This window comes from Leucoraja erinacea, chromosome 35 (genome assembly GCF_028641065.1).
Source record: "Leucoraja erinacea ecotype New England chromosome 35, Leri_hhj_1, whole genome shotgun sequence".
NCBI lineage: Eukaryota > Metazoa > Chordata > Chondrichthyes > Rajiformes > Rajidae > Leucoraja > Leucoraja erinaceus.
The window spans coordinates 2401634-2425774 of record NC_073411.1 but is presented as its reverse complement, the minus strand read 5'-3'; the positions used below and the strand labels follow the sequence as shown (position 1 = coordinate 2425774).

Sequence of the window (24141 nt, the reverse complement as noted above, 5' to 3'; positions counted from 1 at the left end):
ACATTCTGAAACATGTCATGTCCTTGTCGTAAGGTCATGTCATAAGGTCATGTGATAGGAGTAGAATTAGGCCAATTGGCCCATCAAGTCTACTCTGCCATTCAATCATGGCTGATCTATCTCTCCCTCCTAATCCCATTCTCCTGCCTTCTCCCCATAACTTCTGACATCTGTACTAATCAAAAATCTATCCATCTCTGCCTTAATAATATCTACTGACTTGCCCTCTACAGCCTTCTGTGGCAAAGATTTCCAAGATTCACCACCCTCTGACTAACGAAATTTCTCCTCATCTCCTTCCGAAAAGAAAGTCCTTTAATTCTGAGGCTGTGACCTCTAGTCCTAGACTCTAGGAAACATCCTCACCACATCCAATCTATCCAAGCCTTTCACTATTCTGTATGAGGTCCCCACTCATTCTTCTAAACTCCAGCGAGGCCCAGTGCCGACAAACGCTCATCATGGGTTAATCTAGTCATTCCTTGGATCATTCTTGTCGTTTTTGGACTTGGTTTTTATCCATATTTTTGAAGACACACAATGCTCTGCTCCCCTTGCACCAAGCCCATTTCCACATTCTCTTTTAGGCTTGCTGACCACACTGGCTCTCCATTAAGTAACATCTAGATTTTAAACTCTCTCCATAACCTTCAGCCCTCCAACCCTTGAGATACAAAGGGTGGTACAGCACATGACCAGGCCAGATTTAGATGAAGAGAGGCCCTAAGCTGTTCCACTTGTGAGTCCCCCACCGCGTTGGTTTTCAGGGCTGGTGGCGAGGCAGCGACTGGACATGGCGGCCAAATCTCCCACAATTCAAAGCGAGGGAGAAAGTGCCCAGCGCCGACCAGTTGCCGTTGCAGTGCGCATGCGCAGGGCGGCCGATGATGTGCTGGCCATGGTTGTGCGCATGTGTAGCGGGGAGGACGTGCAGGCCTTGTCGTGCTGGTGGATGGAGCGAGCAGTGGCCCGGACCCGGGTAGCGGGGGGAGATGAAGAGAGAGAAAGAGATAGAGAGGGGGGCCGCCCAGAGTTGAACGGCAGGTGTCCTGCCTTGGCTGGAGGGCCCCTAGATTTCGAGGCCCTAAGCTTAAGCTTGCCTAGCTTATAGATAATAATAATAATAATAATAATAATAATAATAATAACAACTTTATTTATAAAGCACTTTAAACAACTGCAGTTGCCACAAAGTGCTGTACATGAGAACTCATGGACAAGAAGTTATTACAAACCATTAAAAACCGTAAAACAAAGGACTATAAAACAGTAAAAATTAAAAGACATTAAAAGCACTAAAAACAGGAACAATGTCTCAGCCAGTGTCGAAAGCCAGAGAATAAAAATGAGTTTTTAGGGAGGATTTAAAGATGGACAGTGAGGGGGCCTGTCTGATGTGCAACGGCAAGGTGTTCCAGAGTGCCGGAGCAGCAACAGAAAAGGCTCTATCCCCTCTGAGCTTCCGCTTAGACCTTGGTACGTCAAGGAGCAGCTGATCAGCTGACCTGAGGCACCGGGCAGGAGCGTATGGGTGGAGCAGCTCAGAGAGGTAAGGCGGGGCGAGCCCATTCAACGATGTAAAAACAAATAAAATAATTTTTAAATGAACTCGAAAGTGCACTGGGAGCCAGTGAAGGGAGGCCAGAATTGGCGTAATGTGCTCCCTCTTTCGAGTTCCGGTTAAGAGGCGAGCGGCAGCATTTTGGACCAGCTGGAGACGAGCCAATGAAGCTCGTGCGACTCCAGAGTAAATCCGGCCCTGCACATGACCAGGCTGTTCGGCCCACAAACTCTATGCCAGGTATGAAACCAAGTTAAACCACTCTTCTGCCTCCATGTGATCCAGATCCCTCCATTCCCTGCATATTCATGTGCCTATCGAAACGCTTCTGTAAACACCGTATCATTTCTGCCACCTCCTCCACTGCACTGGCCACATTACAACCCGGGTATAAACGCTTCACCCTCCCCCTTGACTTAACAACTCGGAGCCAGTCCAGAAAACATGCAATTTCGAGCAGATCAACCGGGTTAAAGAGGCGGCGTTCTCGGCCAGCAATATGGAAACGCTGACCATCCCAAAAACCGACTCCATAAAGTCACTGCCTGGGACCAGTTCTGTCGGCCCACATCTCTATGCCACCTCCATGAAACCAAGTTTTTAAACCACTGCACTGCCTTCACTTGCTGGGAATCTCATGTTCTCTTCATGTGCCTAAACGCGTCTGTAAAAACGCGTATCATGTCTGCCACATCGCGGCTGGGCACCACTCTCAGTCTCTGTGTAAAGAAAAAAACTGTCCACACACACCTCCCCTCCCTCTGCCCTTAATCCAGCTTGCTTTTGCTGGGAATTTTTCATCCTGCAAAAAAGCTGAACCATTTCCATCCTGGTAAACCAGCTCTGACCACAATCAGAGTCCCCCCTCCCGACCACTACCACTGTCATACAAAGTTGTCCAATGCGAATACCCTCTAGATCCCGGACCGAGGGATTCTGTCTCAATAGCCCTTCTGAAGTTTACAGCCATCCATGAGCGAACTTACATGCGCCAAATCGGGTGACCAGCTGAAACGGAGTAGGTCCATCTAGTACACTCGCTGCCAGATAGGTACCACCCCAGGTACTCTGGCGGCTGCTCATGGAGTTACAACCCACCCTATAGACAGCCCCCCCCCCCCCCCCCCCCCCCCCCCCCCCCCCCCCCCCCACCCCCCCCCCCCCCCCCCCCCCCCCCCCCCCCTAATCCCCCCCCCCCCCCCCCCCCCCCCCACCCCCCCCCCCCCCATCCACCCGCCAACCCCCCCCCCCCCCCCCCCCCCCCCCCCCGCCCCCCCCCAATCCCACCCCCCCCCCCCCCCCCCCCCCCCCCCCCCCCCCCCCCCCCCCCCCCCCCCCCCCCCCCCCCCCCCCCCCCCCCCCCCCCCCCCCCCCCCCCCCCCCCCCCCCCCCCCCCCCCCCCCCCCCGCCCACTGGTCAAACCTCTTCTCCCCCCCCCCCACGCCCGTCACACCAGCCCCTTCCAAAGCCTCCAACCACCCCCCCCCCCCCCCCCCCCCCCCCCCCCCCCCCCCCCCCCCCCCCCCCCCCCGACCTGCAATGGGGTGACCAGAACATGTCCTCTTACACTCAGTGCCCCGATAGGTACAAGTGTACTCTGTTATTTCTGCTCATGAGCATTTCTGAAGTTAATTGCCCCAGCACTAAATAGAACCATAGAAAATAGGTGCAGGAGTAGGCCATTCGGCCCTTCAAGCCTGCACCGCCATTCAATATGATCATGGCTGATCATCAAACTCAGTATCCCATCCCTGCCTTCTCTCCATACCCCCTGATCCCTTTAGCCGCAAGGGCCACATCTAACTCCCTCTTAAATATAGCCAATGATCTGGCCTCAACTACCTTCTGTGGCAGAGAATTCCACAGATTCCCCACTCTCTGTGTAAAAAATGATTTTCTCATCTCGGTCCTAAAAGACTTCCCTCTTATCCTTAAATTGTGACCCCTAGTTCTGGACTTCCCCAACATCGGGAATAATCTTCCTGTATCTAGCCTGTCCAACCCCTTAAGAATTTTGTAAGTTTCTATAAGATCCCCTCTCAATCTTCTAAATTCTAGCGTGTACAAGCCGAGTCCATCCAGTCTTTCTTCATATGAAAGTCCTGCTATGCCAGGAATCAGTCTGGTGAACCTTCTCGGTACTCCCTCTTCACCCTATAGCACAAGCTGTGAACCCAGGTAACATCCTGGTGAATCCCTCTTTCCAACTTAATGACATCCTTCCTATGACTGGGCAACCACAACTCCACACTGTACTCCAAGTGTGGTCTCACCATTATAAATTATTTTATTGCGATACTTTTAAATCCATGTAGCCACTGGTATAGGGGATTGCAGTTTGACAATGTCCTGGTATGCTGCAACTCCAGGATTGCAGTAGTAGTTATACTGGTTACTTCTCATTGTCACGAGTGCCGACTTACAGCAAAATTCTTTGTTTTGCATGCAATCCAGTCAAATCATACTAGAAAAAGCACACTCATCCATAAGTAAAAGAGTGCAATGATTGAGTAGATTTCTTCTGAAGCAGAACACAAAGAATCATCATGTCCCCCCCCCCCCCATTCATTGCCCAAGAGTGAAGAAGGCTGCAAAAAGTAGTGAACACCGCCCAGTTCTCCACAGGTTCTGACCTCCCCACCATCCAAGGGATTTACAGGGGTCGCTGCACCAAAAACGCAGCCAGCATCATCAGAGACCCACACCACCCTGGCCACGCTCTCAGTTCACTCCTGCCATCTGGAAGAAGGTACAGGAGCCTGAAAACTGTAACGTCCAGGTTCAGGAGCGGTTTCTTTCCCACGGCTATCACGCTATCAACACTACAACCTCCAAATAGACACTGCAGGAAATAGATCTGGGGGTAGGCACAAAATGCTGGAGTAACTCAGCGGGTGAGGCAGCATCTGTGGAGGGAATGAGTGGGTGATGTTTCGGGTCTGAAGAAGGGTCTGGACCCGAAACGTCACCCATTCATTCTCTCCATAGATGCTGCCTCACCCGCTGAGTTACTCCAGCATTTTCTGTCTTCCTTCGATTTTATCCAGCATCTGCAGTTCTTTCTTGCATATAGATTTGGGGGCATTAGTTTTGTCTTTTTGCATTATCATTGTTTGTTTTTATGTGTGTGTATGTATGTATGTATGTATGTATGTATGTATGTATGTATGTATGTATGTATGTATGTATGTATGTATATGCGTATATATACATACATATACTGTACACACACTGAAATTTTGTTCACTATTATATTGTTTACAACATGTAGCGGCAGAACTTTGTATCGTTCAAGAGATTACTCCCTCTAGCCGCTAAATTGACAGCATAGGAATGTCTCCGTACACATGCGCGCTCACCATCAGAGACCTTCAGAGCTTCTTCACAGATAAGTCTTCCAAAACACAGTCTTTTGATTAATAAATTCTTTATTGTTGATGAAAACAATAAGGTACATCCAAACTTCTTCCGAGTCGTTACTATAATCTTCATCGAACTCCAGCATTGCTTTAAACGTTAGAAAATTCCTCGTGTCTCTGTTACACTTCACAAGTTGAAGAGCAAACCTTCTCCATGCTGGTTCCAAACTAAACTAACAACTAAGCATTTGCGCAAGATACTTAGCCCCAAACACGTCATAAATCCCACCAACAATATAACGGGCAGTCTAAAATTTAAATTTAAAGACACATGCCATCGTTAATGACACACAGAAACAAGCCAAATGGCCACTACACTGAGTACTATATTTACATATTCTGTTGTGCTGCTGCAAGTAAGAATTTTATTGTTCTGTCCTGGACATATGACAATAGAACACTCTCAACTCCAGCACCATCTTGTAGCTTTCAAGTATCAAGTTCGTAAAAATATCGCGTCATATATTGGCCATAAAGGCCTGTTGCCCTGGTGACGGCACCAATATCCCTCCTTTTCCTGCACATCCACATGCCCACCTGAAAGCCTCCTGAATGGCACCACTAGGCCCGCTTCTGCTACCACCCCCTGCAGCACACTCTTGGCACCCACCACAGCTTCATGTTCTCATAGGTATGTGAAGGGAAAGGTGAAATGAATAATGAGGAAAACCTAATTGAATCCTGTAGGATGAGACCATATAACCATATAACATTTACAGCACGGAAACAGGCCATCTCGGCCCTACAAGTCCGTGCCGAACAACTTTTTTTTCCTTAGTCCCACCTGCCTGTACTCATACCATAACCCTCCATTCCCTTCTCATCCATATGCCCATCCAATTTATTTTTAAATGATACCAACGAACCTGCCTCCACCACTTCATCTCATTCCACACCGCTACCACTCTCTGAGTAAAGAAGTTCCCCCTCATGTTACCCCTAAACTTCTGTCCCTTAATTCTGAAGTCATGTCCTCTTGTTTGAATCTTCCCTATTCTCAAAGGGAAAAGCTTGTCCACATCAACTCTGTCTATCCCTCTCATCATTTTAAAGACCTCTATCAAGTCCCCCCTTAACCTTCTGCTCTCCAGAGAATAAAGACCTAACTTATTCAACCTTTCTCTGTAACTTAGTTGTTGAAACCCAGACAACATTCTAGTAAATCTCCTCTGTACTCTCTCTATTTTGTTGACATCCTTCCTATAATTGGGCGACCAAAATTGTACACCATACTCCAGATTTGGTCTCACCAATGCCTTGTACAATTTTAACATTACATCCCAGCTTCTATACTTAATGCTCTGATTTATAAAGGCTAGCATACCAAAAGCTTTCTTTACCACCCTATCTATATGAGATTCCACTGTCAAGGAACTATGCACGGTTATTCCCAGATCCCTCTGTTCAACTGCATTCTTCAATTCCCTACCATTTACCATATACGTCCTATTTTGATTTGTCCCGCCAAGGTTTAGCACCTCACATTTATCAGCATTAAACTCCATCTGCCATCTTTCAGCCCATTCTTCCAAATAGCCTAAATCACTCTGTAGACTTTGGAAATCCTCTTCATTATCCACAACACCCCCTATTTTGGTATCATCTGCATACTTACTAATCCAATTTACACCTTCATCCAGATCATTGATGTACATGACAAACAACAAAGGACCCAACACAGATCCCTGAGGCACCCCACTAGTCACCTGCCTCCAACCCGACAAACAACCATCCACCATTACCCTCTGGCTTCTCCCATTCAGCCACTGTTGAATCCATCTTGCTATTCCTGCATTTATACCCAACAGTTGAACCTTATTAACCATTTGACCTTTTGTTATTGCTACTACTATACGTGGGGCACTGTTTAGATACATTGGAACTGATTACATCAAAAGACCAAGTGATATCTATCCAATTGGTTTTTACAGTTTTCACGATAAAATGATAATGGAGCTGCTGAGAGATAATGAGGCATTTTCACTGTCAGTTGGCGTAACCCTGACCAAGACATGAGACAAGGACAAGAATCACTTCCTGATTCATCATATTTATTTGTTGAAAACGTTAGAAATTTTCCTTTCAACACTAATAGACAATAGAGTTTATAGACACAGCGCAGAACAGGCCCTTCGAGTCCATGCCAATCAGTACACTAGCACTATCCTATACACTGGGGACAATTTACAATTTTACTGAAGCCAAGTAACCTACAAACCTGTATGTCTTTGTAGTGTGGGAGGAAACCAGTGCACCTGGAGAAAACCGACGTGGTGTCAGGGAGAACGTATAAACTCTGTCTAACAAGAATTACAACTAACCTGAGGTTTCAAAACCTGAAATGAATAACATTAACGACATAATGCCACAACAGAAATTGAATCAGACGCAACACATTTTATTTGTGTGTTTATTCCTTCATTTGGCCGCAAGGTAACATTTATATTCATTAATTTGCTCACCATCCAGCTCCAGTTAATGCATGCAGTGCTCCTAGAAATCAGACACAGGATATCCAAAGGCTTTTACGAATAGTTCAATATTTACAATAGACACAAACTGCTGGAGTAACTCAGCGGGACAAGCAGCATCTCTGGAGAGAAGGAATGGGTGACGTTTTGGGTCGACCCGAAACGTCACCCATTCCTTCTCTCCAGAGATGCTGCCTGTCCCACTGAGTTACTCCAGCAGTTTTTGTATATGTTCGATTTAAACCAGCATCTGCAGTTCCTTCCTACACAATATTTGGTTGCCACACCGAATGTAAGGCAACCAACAGCAATTAGCAAGAAATATTCTCACTTCCAATGAGAATATTTTATTAGAAATGGTTTGCATAAGATGGACTAGTATAAAGAACTAAAGAACATGACAATATTCATTAATAAGGTGGTGATTTTATTTTTAAATAATGATGCCACTGCATCACATGATCAGTGATGATTTTTTACCTAAATGACTTCCTATCAAAACTTCTGTATCCTGTTTAAAAAAACTTAATCTTATACAAAATATGTTTTCTTGTATTCCTTCCCCCAAAGCAGAGAGGTTTTCTCTGAAGGCCGACTTCCTTTTATACCGATGGCCTGTAGGATGAATGTGTATGGCTGTGCTTAGTGCTATGTATAAGACTGGCCCTTATCGCACTTCAGGGATGCACGTGGATCCCAGCATGACACCTGTGGAGGCCGGGGCTAAAGACGCAAGGAAGGGCACAAGGAAAATCCTGTTGTCCACTTGGTCCTCTGGGACTACCTGGCTGCAAGGCCCGAGATGATATCCAGGATTAAGAGGCAAAATAAATAGCAGGAGGTCATTTGCCCCTCAGATCAGCTCCGTTAGTCATTAAAAGCGTGGCTGATCCACCTCAGCACCATTTCCCAACACTATCCCTTCGATTCCTTCATGACCCATCTACATCTTGAATGAACAAAATGACTGAGCCTCTGAAACCCTCCAGGCAGGGAATTTCAAAGATGAGATACCCAGGGAGCAGAAGGTGGAGTTGGGCCCGAGACCAGATCCATCCCTTGACCCAAGTGTCCTGCACAACTGTGTACTAATCTCATGCTATGTAGAACTAATGTCAAAGAGGGACGGGTTGCAGCTAAACTAGATGAAGATGAATATCCTAGTGGGCAGATTAGTTAGTGCTACTCGGGAGGGTTTAATGTAAAAATAAGGACATGCAGAACTCAAGACTGTGGAAGTTCAAGGTCTCAAGGTGAATCCCAACTTAAAATATAACCTATCCATGTTCTTCTAAAATGCTGCCCAACCTGCTGAGCTACTGTGACGAACAGTACACTGCAAGGGCCAGGAAGCGAGCGGGCAAGATCATCTCTGACCCCTCTCACCCTGGCCACAAACTCTTTTTTTTTTTTTTTTTTAAATTTAATTTTTATTAGAAGTACGGTAAATTACAATAATACACAACACATATTGTCTTACTACATTTTTTGTACCGCTTCCTTTTTTGAGCTTTGAGAAAAAGATAGAAGTAAAGGAAGTAAAGAAAGTGCGCAAGAGTTGTGAAGGTGCAGGAGAGTGTTAAGAAAAGAAAGCCCCTTAGAAAAGAAGTTACAGAAGGAAGTAAAGAAAGAAAGTAGACCCTAGAAAAGAAGGGAAAAGAAAGGAGAAACAATCGCTCTATTATAACATTAAACTCTGCAGAAAGGGGACTACCAACCAAGTCTGTTGTTTTGTTTTTTATTACCAGATCCTGGAACCTTTTATTTATTTATTTATTTATTTAAAAAATTACTATTGCACCTCATGCTTGTAATAATTCCAAAAACGTAGACCACGTCTTTTGGAAGTGGTCTGGTTTGCCTGCTAAGAGGAATCTCATCTCTTCCAGATGTAGTGTTTCACACATATTTGATATCCACATTTTTATTGTTGGTGTGGGCGCATTTTTCCAGAATTTAAGTATGAGCTTTTTTCCCATTATTAGCCCGTAATTGAGTAAATTCTTCTGAAACGCGTTTAGTTCAGGGTTACCTTCAGATATTCCAAAAATAATCCATTCTGGTTTTGGTACCAGTTTTATTTTAATTAATTTTGTAAATATGTCGAATATTTCATTCCAGAATTTTTGTATTTTTGTACAAAAAACGAAAGAATGCGCTATGGTAGCTTCTTGACACAGGCATTTATCACAGATGGGTGAGACATTAGGGAAGAATTTATTTATTTTAGTTTTTGAATAATATAGTCTATGTAAAGTTTTGAATTGGATGAGAGTATGTCGTACCTTGATCGAACATTTATGCACCTGTAATAAGTAATTATCCCAGCTCTCTTTTAAAATTTCTATAGCTAATTCTTGTTCCCAGTCTCGTCTAATTCCATCAGTTGTGGGTATTTCTATGTTTAAGATGATGTTATATAAGTATGATATTAGATTGGTGAATCTCTGGAACTCTCTGCCGCAGAGGGTAGTCGAGGCCAGTTCATTGGCTATATTTAAGAGGGAGTTAGATGTGGCCCTTGTGGCTAAGGGGATCAGAGGATATGGAGAGAAGGCAGGTACGGGATACTGAGTTGGATGATCAGCCATGATCATATTGAATGGCGGTGCAGGCTCGAAGGGCCGAAAGGCCTACTCCTGCACCTAATTTCTATGTTTCTATGTTTCTATGTTAAGAGGCAAAATAAATAGCAGGAGGTCATTTGCCCCTCAGATCTGCTCTGTTGGTCATTAAAAGCGTGGCTGATCCACCTCAGCACCATTTCCCAACACTATCCCTTTGATTCCTTCATGACCCATCTACATCTTGAATGAACAAAATGACTGAGCCTCTGAAACCCTCCAGGCAGGGAATTTCAAAGATGAGATACCCAGGGAACAGAAGATGGAGTTGGGCCCGAGACCAGATCCATCCCTTGACCCAAGTGTCCTGCACAACTGTGTACTAATCTCATGCTATGTAGAACTAATGTCAAAGAGGGACGGGATGCAGCTTAACTAGATGAGGATAAATATCCTAGTGGGCAGATTAGTTAGTGCTACTCGGGAGGGTTTCATGTAAAAATAAGGACATGCAGAACTCAAGACTGTGGAAGTTCAAGGTCTCAAGGTGAATCCCAACTTAAAATATAACCTATCCATGTTCTTCTAAAATGCTGCCCGACCTGCTGAGCTACTTTGACGAACAGTACACTGCAAGGGCCAGGAAGCGAGAGGGCAAGATCATCTCTGACCCCTCTCACCCTGGCCACAAACTCTTTGAATCACTTCCCTCTAGAAGGCGACTCCGGACTGTCAAAGCTGCCACAGCCAGACATAAAATCTTTTTTCCACGAGTGGTAGCTCTACTCAATAACCAAAAATCTGTAGGCAGGGATTGTAGGCAGGCTAGTTAGATACTATCTAAATGGCGTTGTTGGGAAAAGGGGAAGTACAACGGGATTTGGGGGTCCTTGTACATCAGTCTATGAAAGTAAGCATGCAGGTACAGCAGGCAGTGAAGAAAGCGAATGGCATGTTGGCCTTTATAACACGAGGAATCGAATATAGGAGCAAAGAGGTTCTTCTGCAGTTGTACAGAGCCCTAGTGAGACCCCTAATTTGAGAAAATACATTCTTGCTATTGAGGGAGTGCAGCGTAGGTTTACAAGATTAATTCCCGGGATGGCGGGACTGTCATATGCTGAGAGAATGGAGCAGCTGGGCTTGTACACTCTGGAGTTTAGAAGGATGAGAGGATATATCTCATTGAAACATATAAGATTGTTAAGGGCTTGGACACGCTAGAAGCAGGAAACATGTTCCCGATGTTGGGGGAGTCCAGAACCAGGGGCCACAGTTTAAGAATAAGGAGTAAGCCATCTAGAACGGAGACAAGGAAACACTTTTTCTCACAGAGAGTGGTGAGTCTGTGGAATTCTCTGCCTCAGAGGGCGGTGGAGGCAGGTTCTCTGGATGCTTTCAAGAGAGAGCTAGATAGGGCTCTTAAAAGTAGCGGATTCAGGGGATATGGGAAGAAGGCAGGAACGGGGTACTGATTGGGGATGATCAGCCATGATCACATTGAATGGCGGTGCTGGCTCGAAGGGCCGAATGGCCTACTCCTGCACCTATTGTCTATTGTCTATTGTCTATTGTAGCCTCATTTTGCTCTGGTTGTAAACACTTTTGCTCTGGTTGTTTAATCAATGATGGTTTATTATTAATGTTTAATGTTTTATGTATCATTCCTAACTGTCACTGTATGTCAATTGTCACTTGCGGGCGGAGCACCAAGGCAAATTCCTTGTATGTGAATACTTGGCCAATAAATTTATTCATACTTTAGCACTCTGTGTCTTCTCTCGGGATGGTTTAAACTAGATTGGCAGGGAAGAAGGCACCAAAACAGAATGAGACAGATGAGAGGATGGAAGTTGATACAAAATAAACAGAAGCAAGTTCAGTAGACAACCGCCAGGAGTACAATAGTTAACATGGATAGCTCTCAGATTCAATTGTGTTCATTTCAATGTTAGAGGTCTGACAGGCAGGGCTGATGAACTCTTTCATTTCACTGCACATCTCGTATGTGTATGTGACAAATAAACTTGACTTGACTTGACTTGAACTTAGCGTATGGATAAGTTCCTGGGACTGGGATATTATAGCCATTACAGAACCATGGCATAGAGGGGGGCAGGACTAGCTGCTTAGTGTTCCAGGGTACAGAGGCTGCAGGTAGGATAGAGATAGAGGGGAGTGTGGAGAAGGAGTTGCATTTTTGATTGAGGAGAATATCACAGCTGAAATTACTGTGGGATCATCTAGTGAGGTTCTTTGGGTGGAGCTGAGAAATAAGGAGACAATCATCTTGCGATTGCACTATAGGCCCCCAAATAGTCGGACAGCACAGAAACAGGCCCTTCGGCCCAACGTGTCCGTGTTGCCCACGATGCCCTACACAAGCAAGTCCCATTTATCCAGGCTTGGCCGATATCACTACATTTTTTATCCATGTACTGCTCCAAATGTTATTAGTGTGTCTGCTTCAGCTACTTCATCTGCCAACTTGTTCCATACACCCACTTTGTGAAAATGCTGCCCCTCAGGTTCCTATTTAACGTCATACGAAATAGGAGTAGAATTAGGCCATTCGGCCCATCAGGTTGACTCCGCCACTCAATCATGGCTGATCTATCTCTCCACCTAACCCCATTCTCCTGCCTTCTCCCCATAACCTCTGACACCCGTACTAATCAAGAATCTATCTATCTCTGCCTTAAAAATATCCACTGACTTGGCCTCCACAGCCTTCTGTGGCAAAGAATTCCACAGATTCACCACCCTCTGATTAAAGACATTTCTCCTCATCTCCTTCCTAAAAGAACGTCCTTTAATTCTGAGGCTATGATCTCCAGCCCTGGACTCTCCCACTAGTGAAGACATCCTCTCCACATCCACTCTATCCAAGCCTTTCACTATTCTGTATGTTTCAATGAAGTCCCCCCTCATTCTTCTAAACTCCAGCGAGTGCAGGCCCAGTGCCGACAAGTTCTTGAATCCCCACCTTGAGAAAGGGACTCTACATTTACCCTGTCTATTCCGCTCATGATTTTATACATCTCTATAAGATCACCCATTAAGGGGCTGTCCCACTGCGGCGACCTAATCCGCGAGTTCAGAAGAGTGTCTTCGACCTTCAAGCTCGAGGGCACTGGCCTGAAAAACCTCGGACTGGATCGACCGTCAGCGATGAAACCGCGAGCTGGATCGACCGATCGCACGGACACAAACACATCGCAAAGGCGGGGGCCAGGGAAAGCGGGGGAGCGTTGTCTGCAATTCACACCCGCGATGAAGAGGAAGGTAAAAGACGGCTGCACAGCTGTAAGTCCTCCACAGATAAAGCTGTAAGTTCTTTAGAGAGCGCAGAGGGGGGAGGGGGGGGGGGGGGGGGGTGGGGGGAGAGCGGGGGGGGGGGGGGGAGAGAGAGTGGAGAGAAGGAGAGAGAATGAGAGGAGGGAGAAGGGGAGAGAGAGGGGGAGGAGAAGGGGGGGGGACAAGGAATGGAGACACTTAAGAAGTCAGACAACGTTTAATAAAGTTTAGCGGGCATTTTACATTACTGGTTAGTTTTCCTTGGTCCTGAAAACTCCAATGAGCCAGTTAAAATGCCTGGTCAGTGAAGGAGATTGCCCACGGCTGCCCTCGACTGCCTGTAACTAAATAGCGACCCCACTCCACTGCACTACGAGTTAAAAAGAACCATGCTGACCAAATTTTACTTGCGGAAAATGTTTCAACATGCTGAAATATCTTCCGCGTCCTAGCTGAGGCCACGACTATGCGGGAACTTCCCTCGAGCATGAAGGAGAGCTCCAGTGAACTCCTAGGACTAGGTGTCGACCATGTTGCGAGTTTGAGTCGAGGGCAAACTCTTCTCAACTCGCATATTAGGTTACCGCAGTGGGACAGCCCATTTAGTCTCATGGCTCCAAGAAATAAAGTCCTGGCCTGCCCAACCTCTCCCTATAACTCATGTACTTGAGTCCTGGCAACATCTATAAAGCTAAAAGTTTCATCTTGACCACTTCCTGCCGGCGCTTCAAATTGATTTTAGAAAAAACGCTACCCTACATCGCTATGATTTTTGGCCATCTTACTCATAGTCCTCCTTTGCTGAGGTAACCTCGAGGATTTTTCCAATGAATGAAAAATAAAAAAGTTATGAGTGTTTAAAAAATCTTTTGATCAGCTGATTGGTCCTCTCGCATGTCAATCACGCCCCTTCCGGGGGGCAGGACTATAAAACCAGGGATGCCTGGATGTGAGTCAGTCACTCTGGAAGATCGCGAGGGAGAGGACACAACTGTGATTCTAAGCTGTGAATCAACTGAACTGTGAGTCTGAAATGTACTTGCAATAAATGATTTGTTAGCCCTTAATGACAATGCCATGAGTTGTTTGGCCTGCCCTGCCTGTGCTCGAAACTGCAATGCAAAATTGAAAATGAAATGTCAATGCCATGAGTTGTTTGGCCTGCCCTGCCCGTGCTTAAAACTGCAATTTAAAATTGAAAATGAAATTATAATGCAATGAGTTGCTTGGCCTGCCCTGCCCGTGCTTCAAACTGCAATGTAAAATTGAAAATAAAATGACAATGCCATGAGTTGTTTGGCCTCCCTTGTGCTTGCAATGGATTGACTCGACTTGAAATAGATTGACTTGACTTGAAATGGATTGTTGGCCCTGCACTCACTGTGCTTGACTTGACTTGACCCACAACCACCCATGCTAGCGCTCCAGAAAGCCCCCCCCCCCCCCCCCCCCCCCCCCCCATTGGCCAGCAATATTGGAATTGGTGAAGAGGTGGATATTGTGTTGGGGGACCAGCCCTCCCGTGTGAGGCTGGGACCCAACGGGTCCCACTTAGTCTAGTCCTCATTAAATCTTCTCTGCACTGTTTCCAGTTCAATGGCATCTTTCCTTTAGCAGGGTGACCAAAACTGAAACTAATAGTCCAAGTGGGGCCTCATCAATATCTTGTGCAACTATAACACAACGTTCCAACCTCTATGACAAGGTGGTTATAGTCGGGGATTCTAACCTCCCCAACACCAGGTGCAATGTGTTCCCTTCTTGTGTTGTACTATCCATATACCGTTTCCAAAAGCCCTCCAGGAATCACCTGATAAATTCTGCACTGTCTAAGCCTTTGGCACTGACCAGGTCCCAGTCAATATTGGGAAAGTTAAAGTCACCCACTAAGACTACTTTGTCATCTTGTGGTAATCTTTCTATATTTCTCTTCCTCTATCCCCTGCTTGCTATTCTGGGGTCTATGCTGCAAACCCATAAGACTGCTTGCACTCTCTGAAATTTAAAGCTCTTCCGTGATGGACTGAAGCTGATTGTCAAGAATTATATGTTGATCAGCTGGGCAAATGGGCTGAGGAATGGCAAATGGAGTTTAATTGAGATGAGTGTGAGGTGTTGCATGTTGGGAACTCAAACCAGGGCAGGACCTTTACTGTGAAAGGTGGGATTGTTGTAGAGCAGTGGGATCTAGGAGTACAAGTCGTTTAGTTTCCTGAAAGTGGCGGGTAGATATGATGGTGAAGTCTTTTGGCACATTGGCCTTCATCAGTTAGGGAATCGAGTATAGAAGTTGAGATGTTGTGATACAGTTGCTCAGGACATTGGCCAGGCTGCACTTGGAGAAGTGTGTTCAGTTTTGGTACCATTAATATTGGAAAAAGCACAGAGAAGATTTACTGGGATGTTTCAAAGGTCTTTTTATTGTCACATGTACCAATTAAGGTGCAGTGATATTCGGAGTTGTCAGGACTTGGGGGGGCTGAGCTAAAGGCAGAGGTTGGGTAGGGTGGGGCATTATTTTTTGAAGAGCAGGAGGCTAAGGGGTGATATCAGTAGAGGTGAATCAGACCTGAATAGACAGTGTGAATACACAGGCTTTTTCCCAGGGTCGGGGAGACAAGAATAGAAGGCATTAGTTTAAAGTGAGTGAGGAAAGATTTAAAAGGAACCTGAGAACAACCTTTTCCCATGGAGGGTGGTGGGTTTATGGAACAATCTGCCAGAAGCAGCAGTGGTTGAGGCAGGTACAACAACAACATTTTAAAAGACATTTGGATGGGTACATGGATGGGAAAAAAATTGTGAGATATGGGCCAATCACAATGAAATGGAACTAGCTTAGATTGGGCATCTTGGTCAGCAGGGACGAGTTGGGCCGAAGGGCCTGTTTCCGTGTTGGATGATCCATGACAAATCTATTTTACTAAATGGTCACCAATGTCCTTATCCTTAATTGGCCAAATCAATGCTATTAAACTGTTCATTTTACCTAAATTTCTGTATTTATTTCAGACGATACCAATTTTTATTGCCAAATCTTTCTTTGATATTATAGATTCCACAATTTCTTCATATATATGGCAGAATAAAAACTCCAGACTAAGTAAAAAATACTTACAGAAATCAAAAAAAGATGGTGGTTTGGCATTGCCGAACCTTAGATTCTACTATTGGGCAGTTAATGCTCGCTATCTAACATTTTGGACAAAAGATTTAGTAGATACCCAATGACCAGGATGGATAAATCTTGAACATGATTCCTTACAAAGACTATCATTGGCTTCTATTCTAGGGGCCTCGTTACCTTTTACAATTACGAGATGAATAAATATATGACTAACCCAATAATAAGACACGTTCCGAATATGGTTTCAATTTCGTAAGTTTTTTGGACTAAATGATTTTATCTTATCGAGTCATATCTTATCCAATTTTCTCTTCCAACCTTCCAACATTGCTATGGATGAGGAGATCTGGAGGGACTGTCAGGAACAACAACTCTTGCTGGTTGAAAATAGCTGAAAGTGGGAAGTTAACAGATTGTTTTAAAACAATGGTTTAAAATTACCACCCGTGATTTACAGTTTTCACTGGACAAGAAATTCCGTGCTTCAAGCAAATAACTTGAGGTATCATAATCATACTTTATTAGCCAAGTACGTTTTGCAACATACGAGGAATTTGATTTGCCGTACAAGTCATACCAATAAAAAGCAACAAAACACACAAAACACATTTTAACATAAACATCCACCACAGTGACTCCTCCACATGTGATGGAAGGCGAAAAGCTTCCGGTTTAGGTGGGTTTACAGTAGAATTTTCAAATTTATTGTCTCCCTGGCTATGCAAGGTATTTAAAGAAGCCTTTTTAAGGAATAAATTACCACAATCTTTTTATGAAGCATCTATTCCTTTAATTCTTAAAAAAGATAAAGACCTTACTGAAGTGACATTATATAGACCTATATCAATGTTAAATGTAGATTTCAAAATTCTTTCCAAAATATTAGCTACGAGATTGAACAATATTCTACCACAAATTATCTCTGAAGATCAGACAGGTTTTATTAAAAATCGTTACTCATACTTTAACGTTAGGAGATTAATGAATATTGTATATACAGCGTCAAATAAAACCCCAGAATGTTTAATCACCCTCGATGCCGAGAAGGCGTTGATAGAGTAGAATGGGAATACTTATTCAATACACTTGAAAATTTAAGATTGGTCCAAAATTTATTTCCTGGATCAAGCTGATATATTATATACCTCAGGCTTCTGTATTTACTAATAATCAGAGATCCCCTTTTTTCAGGCTCTTTTGAGGTACTAGACAGGGCTGTCCCTAAGTCCTTTACTATTTGATATTGCTTTGGAACCTTTAGCCACCGCTATTAGGGAATCCCCTAATATTTTTGGTATTGTCCGCGGGAATAAGACACATAAGCTATCTCTTGATGCAGATGATCTGTTATTACTTATTTCTAACCATGAGAAATCTATTCTGGCAATAGTAGCATTACTCAATCAATTTAGTAGTTTTTCTGGTTATAAACTAAATCTTAGTAAGAGTAAGCTTTTTCCATTAAATAATCTTGTTTCGAGTTATGGACAGTTTCCATTTAGATTGACTACCGAAAGTTTTACTTATTTAGGTATTAAGATCACCAAGAAACACAAGGATTTATTTAAAGCTAATTTTATGCCTTTAATTGACCATATTAAACATCAGTTTACTAAATGGTCACCAATGTCCTTATCCTTAATTGGCCAAATCAATGCTATTAAAATGTTCATTTTACCTAAATTTCTGTATTTATTTCAGACGATACCAATTTTTATTGCCAAATCTTTCTTTGATATTATAGATTCCACAATTTCTTCATATATATGGCAGAATAAAAACTCCAGACTAAGTAAAAAATACTTACAGAAATCAAAAAAAGATGGTGGTTTGGCATTGCCGAACCTTAGATTCTACTATTGGGCAGTTAATGCTCGCTATCTAACATTTTGGACAAAAGATTTAGTAGATACCCAATGACCAGGATGGATAAATCTTGAACATGATTCCTTACAAGGGCTATCATTGGCTTCTATTCTAGGGGCCTCGTTACCTTTTACAATTACGAGATTGAATAAATATATGACTAACCCAATAATAAGACATACATTCCGAATATGGTTTCAATTTCGTAAGTTTTTTGGACTAAATGATTTTATCTTATCGAGTCCTATCTTATAGAAATTTCTCTTCCAATCTTCTAGTACTGATCAAGACTTTTTGTTATGGAAGAGGAAGGGATTATCAGCTTTTCGTGATTTGTTTTTGGAGGGTTGTTTTATGTCTTTCGAACGCCTCTCCAATAAATATAATTTACCTAATTCACACTTTTCTATATATTTACAAATTAGACATTTTTTGAAGGCTACTCTATCCCTTTTTCCACTACATAAAACCACAATTTTGGATTTTTTTTAACATTTGAACCCTTATCAGAAAGGATTAATAACGACTATTTATGAGTTGATTTTGAAATTACAATTAGATACATTTGATAAAATTAAGAATGACTGGGAAAAAGAACTCCAAATTTCTCTACCTATAGAGAAATGGGTGAAGATTCTTCAACTAGTCAAATCCTCTTCAATGTGTGCAAGACACGCTCTGATACAATTCAAGGTGGTTCACAGAGCTCATATGTCAAAGGATAAGTTGACTCGTTTTTATGGTCATATAAATCCTCCCTGTGACAGATGTAACTCTGAAGTGGCCTCACTGACCCATATGTTTTGGTCCTGCCCACTTTTGGAAAAATATTGGAAATAAATTTTTGATACTATTTCTGTAGTTTTAGGTATTGATTCACAACCTCATCCTATTACTGCAATTTTTGGGGCTACCAATATTATATTTTATTCATCTGTCCCGTTCCGTCCATCGGTTGATTGCTTTTACCACATTAATCGCCAGAAGATCTATTTTATTGAAATGGAAAGACTCTAATCCTCCGACCACACTCCAGTGGTACTCTGAAACGATATCATGTTTAAATTTAGAAAAAAATCAGGAGTGACATTGTTGAACCCTTGGTTAAATTTGAACACTTTCATACAACATAAATTGCTCCCTTTTTAACCATTATAAAAATTATTTTACCTCTATAGGGTGGAACGGACTTGACGACAAATAGACTTAAATGTTGAAATACTCAGTTCAGATTCTGTTTTGCTTTGCTTTGCTTTTATTTATTTTATTTTCATTTAAATTTTTTTTTCTTCCTTTCTTTTTTCTTCTTTAGTTTAGGGGGGTTTAGTTTTTTCATTTTTTCCTTTTCTTTTTGTCTTTTTACCTTTGTGTTTTTTTTCTACATTTATAAGTTTTCTTTTAAAGATTGAACTATATTTACATAGTAGGTCTATTTTCATTGTGTATTTTGACACTGGTCTCATATTAGGTTATACCTGTTATTAATGTAATCCTGATCCCTATGTATCAATATCATTGTTATGTTTATCATTATTCTTTTTGCTCTGTTCTTTATGTTTTGTTTTTTGGAAAAAAACCAACAAAAAGATTTTAAAAGAAAGGAAGGCGAAACAAAGTTCAATCTCTTCCCTTCTTTGTCCTCCCGCGGTCAGGGGCTTCGAGCCTTCCGTTGTTGGGACAATCTTGACTCCCATGGCCTTCTGTGTCGGGGCAATCAAGCTCCTGCATCAGGGGGAAGTTGGGGGGAGGGGAATCTCAGCCCCCCGCGCCAGGTGATCTACCCTGGGTCGGGGCTGGTTAAAACCTTCTGCGACTGGAGTTTTCCGACATCAGCCTCTACCCGGGACTGCGAGCTCCTCGATGTTGGAATCCGCAGGCCGCGGTTGTAGCGTCGATCCCTAGCAACGGATCGGCTATGATGGTAAATCCACGGCCCCGCGGATGGGCTCAAAGTCAGTCCCGAGCAAGGCCTCCAGCTCCTAGATGTTAGGCCGCAGAGCAACCGGAGATACGATCTGGAAAACAATCGCATCTCCGGCAAGGTAAAGTTGAGAAAAAGTTTCCCCCGACCCTCTCACCCACCCCCCACATAAAACAACCCAGACAACATTAACTTTTAAAACACACTAAAAATAACAAAAAATAAGAAAAAACGGACACCGTTGGCAAGGCTGCCAATGCTGATGGCGTCACCCAATGTTTACCAGTCTTCCCTTTTTTAGGGAATTCACTTTATTCAGACCAAAAAACGACTGCAGTTGTAGCAGAGGGTTGAGTTGTAGAGTTATAAGGATACTGGCTGATCAGCTGCCCAGCTTGCCAGCCACTGCAGAGATTAATGCTGCTCCCAGGCTACTGCCTTCGGTGGACTGAAGGAAAGTGATGTCACAGTCGGGCGCAAGTTCCCTGACCATCGTGTGAAACCTGTGTTTGAATCTGTGGAGAAAAGTGAGAGGAGAGTGAATGGTTAGCACAGCAGGAAGGTAAACTTTCAGCAAGCTTGGATCTCACTAGATTCACAGTGGCTCACTCTCGCACAACCATGTTAGGTCAAGCAAACCGCCCTAGAATGAGATCGTGCATCTCTCTTCACCCTGAGATGGAGTAGATGTTGCCGTGTGTTGTGAACATGACCCTGCCAATTCATGCAAGGTCCAGTGTGGAGAGAGGCAGGAGAAGTGTACAGAGCACACGGTGGCGCAGCGGTAGAGTTGCTGCCTCACAGCACCTGGGTTCGATCCTGACTATGGGCGCTGTCTGTACGGAGTTTGTACGTTCTCCCCGTGACCGCGTGGGTTTTCTCCAGGCGCTTCGGTTTCCTCCCACACTCCAAAGACGTAGTGGTTTGTAGGTTAATTGGCTTTGGTAAATTGTAAATTGTCCCTAGTGTGTGCAGGATAGTATTAGTGTAAGCAAGCAAGCACGTTTATTTATATAACACATTCCAGCAACAAGGCAATTCAAAGTGCTTTGCACAAAGCATTAAAGAGCAATCAAAAGCATTTAAACCAGTCATTGAAATGAACAGAAAATAAAAAAACTAGCTAAATTAAAATAAGACAAGTATAAAATACAAGAATAAAAGTTACAGTGCAGTGTAAGGAATGAAGAATTATTTAATTTAATTTAATTAAAGGCAGTGTTAAACAGAAAAGTGGTGATCTCTGGATGTTTTCAAGAGAGAGCTAGATAGGGCTCTTAAAATTAGGGGAGTCAGGCAGCAGGCAGGAACGGGGTACTGATTGGGGATGATCAACCATGATCATATTGAATGGCGGTGCTGGCTCGAAGGGCCAAATGGCCTACTCCTGCACCTATTGTCCACTGCCTATTGTCTACAATGGTCGGCGTGAACTCGGTGGACCGATGGGCCTGTTCCAGTGCTGTATCTCTAAACTAAACTAAACTAAGATGATTTTTGGAGAACTTGGTATTTTCATAAGTTAGACCTTGCCTTTCCCCACCGATGCTTTGGATTGCAGACATTCTTTTCTTTGAATGGAACCCTGGTTGGCTGGCCAGGAAAAAGGAAGCATTGTCAGGTATAGGCAGCTGGAATTAAGCAAATTCCTTAAGTACATTGATGTAGGAGTACACTCAAGAGGGAGACAAGGAGGACAAGAGATATGAGATAGCTTCGGCAGATAAGGTACAGGAGAACTCTAAGAGATTAAAGGAAACTAAGGAGAAAATAAGTCCCCTTCAGGATCAATCTGGGTGTCTATATGTGGAGCCACAGGTGAGTGAGTTGTGTAAGTGAATATTTCTCCTCTGTATTTACCATGGATAAGGTCATGGAGACTGGGGGATGGATTAAAGGAAATGAATAGTGATTTAACCATATAACCATATAACAATTACAGCACGGAAACAGGCCATCTTGACCCTTCTAGTCCGTGCCGAACACATATTCTCCCCTAGTCCCATATACCTGCGCTCAGACCATAACCCTCCATTCCCTTCCCGTCCATATAACTATCCAATTTATTTTTAAATGATAAAAACGAACCTGCCTCCACCACCTTCACTGGAAGCTCATTCCACACAGCTACCACGCTCTGAGTAAAGAAGTTCCCCCTCATGTTACCCCTAAACTTCTGTCCCTTAATTCTCAAGTCATGTCCCCTTGTTTGAATCTTCCCTACTCTCAGTGGGAAAAGCTTTTCCACGTCAACTCTGTCTATCCCTCTCATCATTTTAAAAACCTCTATCAATTCCCCCCTTAACCTTCTGCGCTCCAAAGAATAAAGCCCTAACTTGTTCATTGATTTATTGGAGGAGGTGCTGGCAGTCTTTAAGCACATTAGTATGGCTTCATCAAGTGTATTCCAGGACTTTGTGGGAAGAAACTGCATGGATTGTTAGGATGGCTTTGTGCATGGGAAATTACAGCACCCAAATTTAAATGAGTTTTTTTAAAGAGGTGACCAAGATAATTGACTAAGGCAAGGCAGTGCATGTTTGCAAGGTCTTGACTAAGGTCATAAGAATAGAATTAGAATTAGGCCATTCAGCCCATCAAGTCTACTCCATGGCTGACCTATCTCTCCCTCCTAATCCCATTCTCCTGCCTTCTCCCCACAACCTATGATACCCGTACTAATCAAGAATTGAACTAGGTCCCGTATGGTAGGATAGCTTGGAAGTTTAGATCGTATGGGGTCCAGGATGAAGTGGCCAAATGAACATGTAAAATAGACTGTATAGAACATAGTATGTTACCGAACAGGAACATGCCTTTTGTAACAATGTCTGTACCAAACGGGATGCCAAATTAAACTGTTCTCCATATCCCTCCAAATCCATCCATATGCCTATCTAACAGTCTCTTAATAGGCACTATCAAACATGCCCCAAACATCTCAGAAGGATGAGAGGGCATCTTATTGAAACATATAAGATTATTAAGGGTTTGGACATGCTGGAAGCAGGAAACATGTTCCCGATGTTGGGGGAGTCCAGAACCAGGGGCCACAGTTTAAGAATAAGGGGTAAGCCATTTGTACCAGAGATGAGGAAATACTTTTTCACACAGAGAGTTATGAGTCTGTGGAATTCTCTGCCTCAGATGGCGGTGGAGGCCGGTTCATTCAAGAGAGAGCTTGATAGGGCTCTTAAAGATTGCGGAGTCAGGGGATATGGGTAGAAGGCAGGAACGGGGTACTGATTGTGGATGATCAGCCATGCTCACACATGCTCACGGTGCTGGCTCGAAGGGCTGAATGGCCTACTCCTGCACCTATTGTCTATTTCCTTTAAACTTTGCCCCTCTCAACTTAAACCTACGACTGCTAGTATTTGAGATTTCCACCCTGTGATCAATATTCCGACTATCTACTCCATATGTGCTCTCATAATTTTATACACTTCTACCTGGTCTCCCCTCAGCCTCAGATTCTTGAGTTGTTGACCTGGTGCAAAGACCATTTGCCCGATGTTGGATAGGTCACGATGGGTTTCGTTAGAGAGAAGCTCTTATCATGGAAGACCAGGAAAAAAACACAAAAGCAAAAGATAAAAGGCTTTGGGTCTGATGAAGGGGTGGAGATAATGTGAGGATAAGCAGTTTCTTTAAACATATAGAGTGGTAATGAATTGGGATATGCACAGTTGTTGGAAATAGACCTACTGTAGATTCAATCAGGGCTCTCAGTAGGAAATTGGACATGCAGTAATTTGCGGGGTTATGAGCCAAGACCCACAGAATTGAATGGAATTTCCTGTAAGGAACCCACATGGAATTGCCTTCCTTTGTACGATTAAACTTTGTAAGTACAACTGGCAGGTGCCAGCTTTGTACATGGTTGCCACCAATTTTATTATATAGTCAAGGTGA

At 43.5% G+C, this 24141-nt stretch overlaps 1 protein-coding gene across 1 annotated transcript in view; it reads right to left on the bottom strand.

Moving 5' to 3' along the window:
• Nucleotides 1–17634: 17634 nt before the first annotated feature.
• gck (glucokinase (hexokinase 4)) overlaps nucleotides 17635–24141 on the bottom strand; it is a 49533-nt gene continuing 43026 nt past the window's right edge. Inside the window, 1 exon segment of the mRNA XM_055662203.1 lies at nucleotides 17635–20741. Coding sequence (XP_055518178.1) covers nucleotides 20495–20741 — 247 coding nt within the window. The 3' untranslated portion in view covers nucleotides 17635–20494.